This window comes from Salmo salar, chromosome 02 (genome assembly GCF_965601325.2).
Source record: "Salmo salar chromosome 02, fSalSal1, whole genome shotgun sequence".
Taxonomy (NCBI): domain Eukaryota; kingdom Metazoa; phylum Chordata; class Actinopteri; order Salmoniformes; family Salmonidae; genus Salmo; species Salmo salar.
The window spans coordinates 58,497,239-58,509,654 of NC_138292.1; the positions used below are offsets into that span (position 1 = coordinate 58,497,239).

General features: G+C 42.9%; 1 protein-coding gene across 1 annotated transcript; it reads left to right on the top strand.

Annotated features, from left to right (window-relative positions):
• Positions 1–3,570: 3,570 nt before the first annotated feature.
• On the top strand, positions 3,571–9,811 carry LOC106587348 (CCN family member 1). Its single transcript, XM_014175676.3, has 5 exons — positions 3,571–3,931; positions 4,968–5,181; positions 6,208–6,579; positions 6,859–7,037; positions 8,032–9,811. Exons 1-5 carry the CDS (start codon positions 3,881–3,883, stop codon positions 8,335–8,337), a joined length of 1,122 nt encoding a protein of 373 aa, XP_014031151.1. The 5' UTR covers positions 3,571–3,880; the 3' UTR covers positions 8,338–9,811.
• The last annotated feature ends 2,605 nt before the right edge of the window (positions 9,812–12,416 follow it).

The following is a 12,416-nucleotide window of genomic DNA, read 5'->3' on the forward strand; positions in this document are numbered from 1 at the left end:
CTACCAGAGCTGTTGCTAGATCATTTAATGTCCATTTCCCTACCATAAGCCACCAATGTCGTTTTAGAGAATGAATTTTGCAGTAGGTTCAACAGGCTTCACAACCGCGGACCACGTGTAACTATGCCAGACCAGGACCTCCACATCCGGCTTCTTCACCTGCAGGGTTGTCTGAGACCATCCACCCGGCCAGCTGATGAAACTGGGTTTGCACAGCTGAAGAATTTCTGGTCAAACTGTAAACTCTCAGGGAAGCTTGTCTTGACCTGACTGCAGTTCGACTTCGTAACCGGGCAAATGCTCAGACTTGTTACCCGTTGAGCATGTTTGGGATGCTCTGGATCGACGTGTACGACAGCCGGTTCCAGTTCCTGCCAATATACATCAACTTTACATAGCCATTGAGGAGTGGGACAACATTCCACAATCAACAGCCTTATCAGCTCAATGCGAAGGAGATGTGTTGCACCACATGAGGCAAATTTTGGTCACACCAGATACTGACTGGTTTTCTGATCCACGCCATTACCTTCTTTTTACGTTATCTGTGACCAACAGACGCATATCTGTATTCCCAGTCGTGTGAAATCCATAGATTAGGGCCTATGCATTTATTTCAATTGACTGATTCCCTTTTATGAACTGTAACTCAGTAAAATCTTTCAAATTGTTGCACGTTGCATTTATATTTTTGTTCAGTGTATAATAAATATAGGAGGAACTCCAAATTCCTCTCTCTTTTTTCCCCTCTTTCTCCTCTGCCCCTCCTCCCTTCTCTTCACATTCATACACAAACTTATTTTATTTTCTGTTTTAGAATACGACTACTAAATTTTCTCTCCTCAGTCTACCTATTTCAGACTGTTATTTAGATATTTAGTGGAATGAATTTATTTAACGTATTGTATTTAGCCCTCTACATTTAAATCTTAATATCTAGGCAAATGTGTATTTTATATCTTAAATGTAAAGGTTATAATACATGCTAGGTAAGACCAGGCCAAGTTGCCTTTAGATGCTGATCTTGGGTCAGTTTTGCACTTTCCCCGTAATGGTTAAGGTTAGGATTTGGGGAGTTGAAGCTGATTCTAGGTCTGTACCTAGGGGAAACTTCACCCCAGAGCTTGTTTTTGTGTGAAATACTGTACCTCACGCCATGCTGTCAGTAGCACCACATATAGGGGTGGAGCAGGAGATGTGGAATATGCTACCTCCTCCCCTTGAAAAAACAAACTCAGTTACCACAGAACACCTGTCCTCCCTTTCTCCTCTTCTCCCCCTCTATCCCTGTACGCCTCCTTTCTATCCATTTCTTCTCCCTCTCAGGCAAGTCTTCTCCCCAGTCTTCTTCTCAGCCCAGTTTTTTGTCCATCGCTTCCTTTGGTCTCTCCTTGTTCTCCCCGTTCTGCTCTCAGCCATTCACTCATTCTCTCCTGCACTGTCTTATCTGTATCCAGTTCCATGCTTTGTGTTCACCCTGTGTAACTGGACTTAGAACCACAATATCAGCTATTTCTCTCTTCCGTTGTGTCATAAGCGCACTCTATTCCCTACATAGTGGACTACTTTTGACCAAAGCCCATAGAGCTCTGGTCAAAACTACTGCACTACATAGGGAATAGGGAGCCATTTTGGATGCAACCATAGTATTGTGCTCCTCAATCTCTAATGTACTGTCTATCTGTATTGTGTTCAACCTGTGACTAGCCTTAGAAACAGAATATCAGCTATTTCTCTCTTCCGTTGTGTCATAAGATGCATCCCAAATGGGGATACATAGGGAATAGGGTGCCATTTGGGACAGCCATAGTATTGTGCTCCGGTGGCCTATTTATCATATGGCTTCTGACAGTCACCGCAACAATTGTCAGACCAGGAATAACCTCCAACTTGACTTGTTCTCAAATGGGCTGGTGCCTTAGTCTTTGAAAAAGCAAGTTTAAAAAAAAATCTATGTCCCAGTCTGTCTCGTCCAGCTCAGTGATGTGGCGAAAACCTGTGGTCGCTGGTTAAATAGGTCCTGTACCCCTGGATTAAAATAGATGGGCCATGACTTCCGTCTCCAATGGTCACATCATTATCATTGGTGACAGACAGACCGGATGCATCCCAAATGGTACCCTATTCCCTTTACAGTGCACTACTTTTTATCTGGGCCTACAGGGCTCTGATCAAAAGTAGTGCACTATATAGGGAATAGCATTCCATTTGGGATGGAGACAGCTTCTACGCTTTACAGCAGTGTTTCCTGAATGGTGTGTCAGGACTAGCTGGTAAGTTGTGGCTAGTCCCTTCTGGATCGCTGATAATGCAATCAATCAAATTCAAACATATGCAGTTATCACAAAGTGCTTTACAGTTACCCAGCCTAAAACCCCAAAGACCAAAAGCACAGTGGCTAGGAAAAACTCCCTAGAAGAAAGGAACTTAGGACGAAAAGTCTAGAGGAACCAGGTTTATTCAAAAGGCTTTCGGTGGATCACAACTCAAATAAGGAACCACTGCCCCTCAAAGAGAAACAATGAAACACCTGCCAGTTCAAAGAGGCAACTCTATTTACATATGAGCTCTATGGACTACAACTCTCTACTGAGTAGTAACTGTTGCTATCAATAGCAATGCTGCTATAGGCAGTCTATAGGAGACCAATATGACTGTTAACCGTTCATATTGTTCTCACCTGCACATTCTCCCTATCATATTTCATGCATTCTTTCATCAAATAAGGATTGTGTGTTTGAGGTGTGTCAGGAATGGAAAGAGCACAAGGGAGTAGCTAACCACAAAGAAAGAGACCTTGATGGGAAAAATGGGAATGTAGTATTGAGTGGGAGTCTGGGAGAAGACGCACAATGGGCTCAAATGGGCTTTTAGTAATAAACAGGGTTAACCATGAACTTCACAATACACACCAAGGTCTATCCTCATGGCTGTGTCAGCACAGACCACCCCAATTCAAGACTGAAAGCTAGGCAGACATGGGGGTCGTTTTAAACAATCAAGACCCAGACAGTACCCATTCTTTAGTGAACGTAGACAGTTCATAGGAAGTAAAGAAACACATCTGTGCAGTCCATAAAATGGACAAGGTTTTATTAAGCCACAAGTAGGTAGACAAGGTCTCACTTCCCTGAAATCGTGTAATACCTATACTATTAATATAACTTTAATGTTTTGCATTACACCTTGACTACTTCATTTTTTTTGTACTGTTACACAAGTATCAAAACCACCGGAATGCTTCACCTTTCCTGAGGTGCTGTTGCTAAGTATTACTGTACTGTACTGGGAGTGTCTGCAGCGCTCACCAGCAATCCGGGTGTATTTATCTTGGTGTTAGCAGAGCGGTGGCTACAAAGGTGGAATGTCAGTAAACCTAAATGTGACTTAAAAGCACCGGTTACATTTTCGTCCAGCCAATAAAATAAACACGGACTACTTCTACGGATTTTTTTTATGAATGACGGTATTCATCCCTAAGCACGCCCCCTAATGAATTTGTAGCCCTCTCCTTAACTCCACCCATTTGGAATGTCTGGCCCGCTGCCTGAATGACAATTGGCTGGACATATGGCGACGCATGGGCAGAGTTTCTGCGGAGCTCCGAAGTTGGTATAAAGTAGATCAGAATACTCTCTATGTTGAATGATTTTTTTTTTTTTTTTTGAGTGCTGTGACGATCTCGAGGAAGGGATAAAAAGAACTGTTCTCTACACTTCAACGACTTCTATTCATCGAACGCAACTGTGCGATTGTAGTCTATTCTTGAAAGAGGTTTTAAAAGTTCAGAACTGTCTTCAAGCGGACTAATAACAAGGTCATAGCTTGTTTTTGTTGTTGTTGACAACTGTCTAATGTTTCATTGGAATTGTCAATAATTATGGCAAAACGTGTCATCTTTGTTTTCTTGACAATGGCAGTCAGCAGTCAGGTAAGTCGTATCACCTTGGCAGCTGTCAAATTGGTATGATTTTGATCATATGCAAATCATGCAACAAAATAGCAACGGATGAGTGGAGCGCTTAGGCTGTCTGCAATAACCAGTTGGAGGTGATTTGACTATCATACACAAGTAATTGTATTTTAGAGAGACACAAGTGAAAACTTTGTCTAACGTTTTTTTTCTGTTGCCTGAAGATATATATTTTCAAACTACTGTAGCCTACAGACTATTTGGTAACACTTTTACAAGACAGTGCTACTGTGTAACTGCTCGTGTAATTACAGTGTAACTGTTTTGTAATTACTCATTGTTACAATTAGTTACAATGTACTTATCAGTAGTAATCCTTAACCCTAACCCAGTGTACTAATGAGTAATTACAATACTTGTTACACTGTGATTACAGGAATAATTACAGTTATAAGGGCACTGTAATGTAAAATGTAACCAACTATTTTTGTAGCCTACCAGTCCTACCTTGAATTGTGTCTTTTTTTTATAGGCATGTTTGTGCTTGTCAAATAACTTTAACTCACTGTCTGAGGGTGGGACTTTTACATACTGTAGATTTTTTTTCTAGAAGAAGTTGGCAAGGAAGAGTGATGTACTGCGACTCGAATCATGAGCTGGCAAGGGATTGGGTACAACACTTAAACAGCTGCCTAGACAAACAAAACATCCACAGGGATGAAGGGGTAGAAATAATATGAGCAAATGAAATTGGTACTTCACATTGAAGTTAAAGTGTATAAATTCATTGTAAACAGTGTTCAAAACCACTCCAAATGGGACACAATAATCATGTTAAATAATCAGTTGACATCTCACAATGAATATAAAAAGAACAAAATAGACTCGTAGAACATCTGTATCACTAGTAGTGTTTTACCCATGAAGGCAGACCACAACGAGAAATTACATTACAAAAATGACTTTTTACTTTCCTATGCTTCTCTCTGTTTATGCCTATGAACCTAAACCTCTCCTCTACCCCCCCCTTCCTCTCTCCTCCCCCCTCCTCCAGGTGGGTGCCAGCTGCCCGGCGGTGTGTGAGTGTCCAGCCATGCCGCTCTCGTGCCTCCCCGGGGTGAGTGCGGTGGCCGACGGCTGCGGGTGCTGCAAGGTGTGTGCCTCCCAGCTGAACCAGGACTGCAGCCCCACGATGCCCTGCGACCACCACAAGGGACTGGAGTGCAACTACGGCAACGACGTGACCCTGGCCCAGGGCATCTGCAGGGGTAAGGTTGTGATAGGGGGAGGAAGTGGGGGCGTTTGGAAGTGTGTATTGTAGAAGTGTTAGGATTCAAAGTGTGTAATGTAGGTTGTAGGTGTTCAGTGTTGGAACTATGATGAGGTATAAATAGTGTATGTGTATATCTTGTCCAGTGTGATGTGTAGTAGTTAGTTGATGCTGAGTTTTTATGTGATAGCATCTTAGGGTGCATGTATGAGAAACATTACTGTAGGACTAAACCATGTGTTGAAAGTCACCACAGCCCCAGGACTTAACACGTTGTATCCCAGTAGGGGAGGACATTTGGATGTTAAGTAGATTCCTTATGGAGCTCAATCTCACAGACCAAAATGGAACTAGTTCTATCTACATCAAACCAAGATTCCAATCCTTCATACACTAAGAATGGAGGCTCCACCGTGTCCGTGATATGGAGACAGAGACTCTTCTGGATTCTTACTCACAAGACTTCCTTCCTCTGCCCTTTCTCTGACCTCTGACCTCCCTCTAGATCTGAATGTTCTCTCTGGGTTACAGTCTGAGTGCCATGTCAGTGTCGGTTATTGCCCCTCATGCCTCCCCGGGGTGAGTGCGGTGGCCGACGGCTGGTTGTTAAGGGGAGGATTGCGTGAAGGGGGTTTCAGCTGGTGTAACCGGAGTATATGACAGATTCCTCCCGGTCATACCTGGGATTGTCAGTGGAGGTTCTTGTACTTTGACTTTAAAACACATCCTCATATTTAGACTCTCCAGAGACATGGAAGTATGGTTCCCAAAATACCCCCTCGATACATGATAGCACATTGCATACTGCAGTTCGTAAACAGTTCATTGGTCCTGCTGATGGTTTTATGTGTATATATATATATATGTTACTACCTCAAAGTGGTCTTAGTATCCATCTAAATTGCCCCTAAAGGAATTATGAAGATGAATTGGGTTGTACTGAACTGTACCTAACTGTACTGTACTGTGCTGAGCTGAATTCAATGGAATTCAATGCATTCTCCTCATTTCCCTCTCTTAACAGCGAGAAAGGAGGGTCGTACGTGTGAGTACAACGGGAGGATCTACCAGAACGGCGAGAATTTCCGTGCCGGCTGTAAACACCAGTGTACCTGCATCGACGGCGTCGTGGGCTGTTCCCTGCTCTGTGCCAACCGTCTGCCCCCCGCCACCCCCTCCTGCCCCTACCCCCGGCTGGGCAGGGTGCCAGGGCAGTGCTGCTTCACCGTGGACTGCCACAAGGGTACCTGGCGCCTTCCCCTCACCAAGCAACATCGCCAACCAACACAACCCAAACCTCAGCCAGACCAGTACCAGCCGGATAACACACTGGGCAATGAGCTGGTGGAGAGAGGCAAGGGCTGGGAGAATGAACAGGGCTACAAGCACCTGCCTGGTGAGGAGCTGTTGCACTCTTGACATTGACCAAATGCATTGTTATTGATCATGATAGATACTTGACTGTAGCTTATCATGTGCACTGAGCAATCATCACTAGCAATATTAGCATTTTTTGTATAATAGTTGATGACTATTGGTCGATAGTTACTCATGTTTGTCTGTACATCAGCCAGTCATATATCCTGATTTCTTCCCTCTGTGGTATATTCTCCCTACAACTCACTTCCTTACTCCCCTTTGTCTCCCACACTCCTCTTCCTCCCACCCTTCCCAGTATGGAAGCATTCGTTGAAGAAGTGTGTTGTCCTGACAACGGACTGGTCCCAGTGCTCACGAAGCTGTGGGATGGGAGTGTCCTCACGCATCACCAACGACAACGCCCAGTGTAAGCTGGATAGAGAGACGCGCCTCTGCACCATCCGGCCCTGCGGTGACGTAGCCATCCCACCCAAGGTCAATTCTAGATTTAGACAACGCAATAGGCAACTGTGTAGTGGGTGTATGTGTGTCTGTGTCTGTGTGTGTGTGTCTCTGCCCATCAGTATGAGCACAAGCATGCAGTACAAGAGAAGAGAGTGTGACTGCACATATTTTCATCATCATCATCATCCTAGGCAATAACAATATCTCCCTTAACATCTACTGATCTGGTATCACTGATAACAAACCCCAACCCCCTAGACCGTTTCCTCTGCGGAGTACCGCCCGGTGGGAACAGACTAGCGTTGATTTACTCACACTGGCGGTGGCGCCCTTTTAAATATAGTCCCCTCCACCCCACCCACGACATTCCTGCCAAGCAACTGTCCATAGCTAGGCGCCTGGGCCCTGTGCACTCAGCCAGGGAGATGGTGTGTCTATATTAATCCTCCTCTGTTTCTCTGGCTCAGTGCCTGCGTCCCAAATGCCACCCTATTCCCTATTTAGTGCACTACTTTTGACCAGGGACCATAGGGCTCCTGACAGTGCCCATAAGGCTCTGGTCAAAAGTAGTGTACTATGTAGGGAACAGAGTGCCATTTGGGACGAACGACTGTGGGCTGGGAGATTATAGCTGATTTACCACTGAGACTAATAAGGCCTCTGTCTGTCTGAGTGCAAGATTAATGACTTTCAGTGAGTTTGATTTAAAACGTTGTTTTGTCACTGTGTGTGTTCAGTTAATTGCATAACTTTACCATAATTGAATTAACTTTTTGTTTTGTTTTCAGTACTGACACTTTGTTAGGGATAAGTGATAAGTTCATGATGATTTGGTTGCATAGGCCTTCCGGACATTTATTCAAAGATATTTTAAAGATGCCTGCAAAAGTTTGTCATTTTATTGAAACAATACAGGTGCCCCAACAGTACAGCATGAAACTTTTACTTTCCTCTGCCCTCTCTGATTATCTCCCTCTTTCTCTCTCATCCTCTCATCCCCCTCCTCCTTCTCTTCCCTTTACAGAAGGGCAAGAAGTGCTCCCCGACCCCAAAAGCCCCAGAACCCATGCGTCTGTCATATGGCGAGTGTCAGAGTGTCCGCCTCTACCGGCCCAATTACTGCGGCGCGTGTACGGATGGCCGCTGCTGCTCGCCGCGTCGCACGCGCACCGTTCCTGTGACTTTTGTGTGCCCGGATGGCGAGCGTTTCCAGAGAGACGCCATGTTCATCTTGTCGTGCAAGTGTAGTAAGGAATGCGGCCATCTCAACGAAGTGGCCTTGCCACCACAGCACTGGATGTATGGAGACACACATAAGTTCATTGACTAGCTTGATCGTGTTTGAACAGAATCCTCAAACTTGACTGAGAACATTGACAAGGGAAGGGTGACATTTTTTAAATAAATACCATGAGCCTTGAGGGGGTTTTTCTCTGCAGGCCTCAAATAACAGAACTGAGCTTCACAATGGGCTCTCAGTGAAAACCTGGCACTATAATAGCAAACCCCCAAATAGTAAAGTACTGTGTGTTTGAATGGAGTGGTTTTGATTGACAGGTGATCCATCCACTCCTGAATGTTCCTCAGACATGGGTCTGAACTGAGGCCTACAGTCCCACCTGCCATTTTTGTTTAGTTATGGTATGACATAATGAACAGGACCCAGCCACGAGTTGCTAAGGCCTCCACAGCAACGACAGAGAGAAACAGACGACAACACAGCACTGTGTTGTAGAATAGAAACACATGAACTTGAAGGAATTGTACAGGGTTATTTGCTGTATGAAGTGATATGATGCTTTGCCTACACTAACCAGGGTCATATTCAATAGGCACCAAATGGAAGAAAGGAGTCTGACACAGGGAGGGACAAGCTGAAGTTGTTCAATAAGAAAAACTTGTTTTGGTTATCCTTTGCGAAACATTTTGCTAGGGTGTGCACTAAGACTACAACCCAGCTCTATGAGGGCTGCAGTGATACCGGGGCATCCCACAATGCACTGAGAACAGTGACTTTAGAAGATAAGTGACATCAAGCCTGGTTGGGCTGAAACGTCTTGACGAAGAGACTGATAAAATTGAGCATTTAGCTCAACGCAGGGTACTCGCGATATTAACATTATTTATTTGTATTCTTTTCCAAAGAACTTGACACTAACTCCCTGCAATAGAGAGTGACGTTCAGTGTAGTTGGGATGATGAGCCGTCTAAAAACAGAGATTTATGTGAGAGGTGGTAATGAAAGAAATGTGTGTTTCAAATGGCACACTATTCCCTATATAGTGCACAAAGTAGTTCTCTATGCGGGGAATGGTAATGATAGATAGCTTGTCTCCACTGACGGCAGTACTAAAAGGAGCTCTCTCTGTAAATGAGACGTGTTCAGAAATGACTGGACCAATACCAATTCACATCAAATGACCTCTAATCTCTTACCGTATTCAGTTACGTTTTATTAGCATGAATGACAAAGCCACTGTTGCTATAATAATAGAGAATAATCAACAATGAATAACATTGGCGAATAATCTTCAATGTTATGTACATGTTTGGGATTCATTCATGTATTGTATTCTGTTTGTGAAATCCGAAAAACTATTGCTTATACATCTTTAATGATGATTTGTTACTCCAAAACTGTCATATGAAATGTTTTACTATAAAACTGTAAAATACAATTGTACAATGTCTACTTCAAATGTATGTTTGTCATAACTGAGAATATGTAGCCAAGCTATTAAATGGCACTAGTGTATGTTGGTTTGTACATGATACAAAGCTGACCTGCCTGCTATAGAGTTTCAGTTACATGTGATGTTTTATTTTAACTTGGCTTGTATCGTTTCAAATTCTTTCACTTGGCAGTCATTTTATTAGCCCATAGCAAGAGGTTGATACACTTAAAGGGATAGTTTGCAAAACACACCAACTTGGTTGCTGACATTTTTGAGAATGTGTTAAAGGGATAGTTCACCCAAATTACAAAATGACATATTGGTTTCCTTACCCTGTTAACAATCTATGGGCAAGGTAAGACAGTAATCACTGCTTTGGTTTTGTTTACGTGGTCACTGTTTCCACTATTGGCACAAATCCAATGCAAGTCAATGGTACCGATATAAGCATTTTTCACGCTTCATTTCCAAATCATCTATAATAACTTCCCTGAGCTACACAATCAATTTGAGATACTTTAGGATTATTTGGTCAGTAAGCACAAAAAATGCTAATATCAGTACCTTTGTGCCACACATGCAAAAAAGTTAGGATTTGGAGACAGTGACTAGGTAAACAAAAACCAAGCATGGATTGCTGTCATACCTTGTCCATAGACTTGTATGACATTTTGTAATTTGGGTGAGCTATCACAAACAGCGGACTAATGTACAAAATACTAAACTATTCCTTTAAGACTACACCTATAAGGTTGAGACGGGGTGAAAAGGATGCTAAAAAGCCACTCTGTTATTTTTTATCACTGAACATCAACACAAACAGACAGGGTACGGATGGATGCTGACTAGACCAGTCAGTATGGGGCAGAATGTATGGAGAGACCCATTTGGGACCATAGACATTGAGGTTTAGGTGGTTTAGACCTATTATTAAACGTATTGAATAGCATCTGCTTTATAGTGTGCTGTACACAGAGATATCACAGGTCAACACTGACATTCTCACAGAATCATATGCAGACATTTACAATAAAAAGCATGTTATGTGGACATCAAAATCTCAAAAACTGTAACGTGCGGCAGGCTGCTCATTCAGGACCAAAAATGTGTCTTGAACAACTTCGCCCTCTGGTGGTGACTTTTTAACAGTAGCCAACCTGTCATCAGGGCCCAGTTTATCAAACATTATATGTCTAGATTTCGCATATAGGGATAGGATTAAATGCATGGAAATATAATGACTAGGACGACTGTTCCCATTCAAGTCAGTGATTCGTCCGTTCTATTCATTATATCGATTTAATCCTGGCTGCTGTTGATAGGTTTTCCCGCTTGCGCTAGTGTACCTCTTCCACCTCGCAGCATCCAGTGGTCCTCGCGCTCTACTGATTGTGTCACGCACGCACTGCTCTCGAGCGCGCTCAGCGCAGCGGCGGTTCTCACCTCGGGGATGGCGCCCTCTGCTTCGGTGTTCAAGTCGGGTTTTCAACCTCAGAACAACAAACTTCCGATGGAAAGTGTCCTTCCCGACCCGGAGCAGCTCTTGCTGTTCCTCAGAAAACTCAAAGAGGTGTTCGACGTGTGCGACGAGGATTCGGATGGTTTCATTCGCGTGGAGCATTTCGTAGACCTCGGTTCACAGTTCGGCCAAGGAGACGAGGTAATACACATTCCAATCAAGCATCACCTGGTGTTTTATGGAGTACGCTACAGTAGCGTTTGTTTATACGTTTTAAAGGCTTTGTTTCTATGTTTCTTGTTGTGTTTTATGTCGTGCAGACTATGTTATTACACATTCATAGATATTTACTTACAAATTCATTTATGTTTGGACATATAGCCTATACCATAAAGTGGAACAGGCTCTTGCTAAATCATTTTGGTAAATGTGTGCTTTATTTGATCGTTCTTACAGCGTTGACTACAAATAAACATAGTGTACCAAAAGCTGAACAAAGTGTCTTACACCTGTAAAAGTATATTTACTTGGATGCTAAAAAACAAGATAGACGTGAGATTTTATTTTCAATTAATGTTAGAACTAGTTTTCAGTGTGGCTGTGGAGGAGAGTTCAGTAACACTTTTCCAGTGAAATAATCTGATTCAGCCTTTCACTCTCATTCCCTGTATTCAGGCTCTAATTTTGGCCCAAAAAGTGAAACTCATTTTCGTCCAAATATGTTATTTTGCGGTAGAGAAATTAGGTCAACTACTGAGAGAGAGAGAGAGAGAGAGAGAGAGAGAGAGAGAGAGAGAGAGAGAGAGAGACTGGAAAATAGGCTAATTGTGTTCTTCTGACAATATTAATGAACTATAGCCAATAGCTCTCAATTGCATCAACCTTTTGATATTTTATATAATGTGTCAGTTTCAACATAGTAATAAACATAGACAGACAGGTTTGTTTTAGTAAAGGAGTTTTCTCTGTTATAAATTAGGCCTAACACAAGCCTTCTGCCATTTGTCATGGCATGGCTGCGCTCTGCTGAACTGGGCTGAGTGATTGTGTGAGCAGGGAGCGAGCATGCATAGACCTGCCTGTGTAGATTCAGAGACAGATACAGTGAGGGGAAAAAAGTATTTGATCCCCTGCTGATTTTGTACGTTTGCCCACTGACAAAGAAATGATCAGTCTATAATTTTAATGGTAGGTTTATTTGAACAGTGAGAGACAGAATAACAACAACAAAAAATCCAGAAAAACGCATGTCAAAAATGTTATAAATTGATTTGC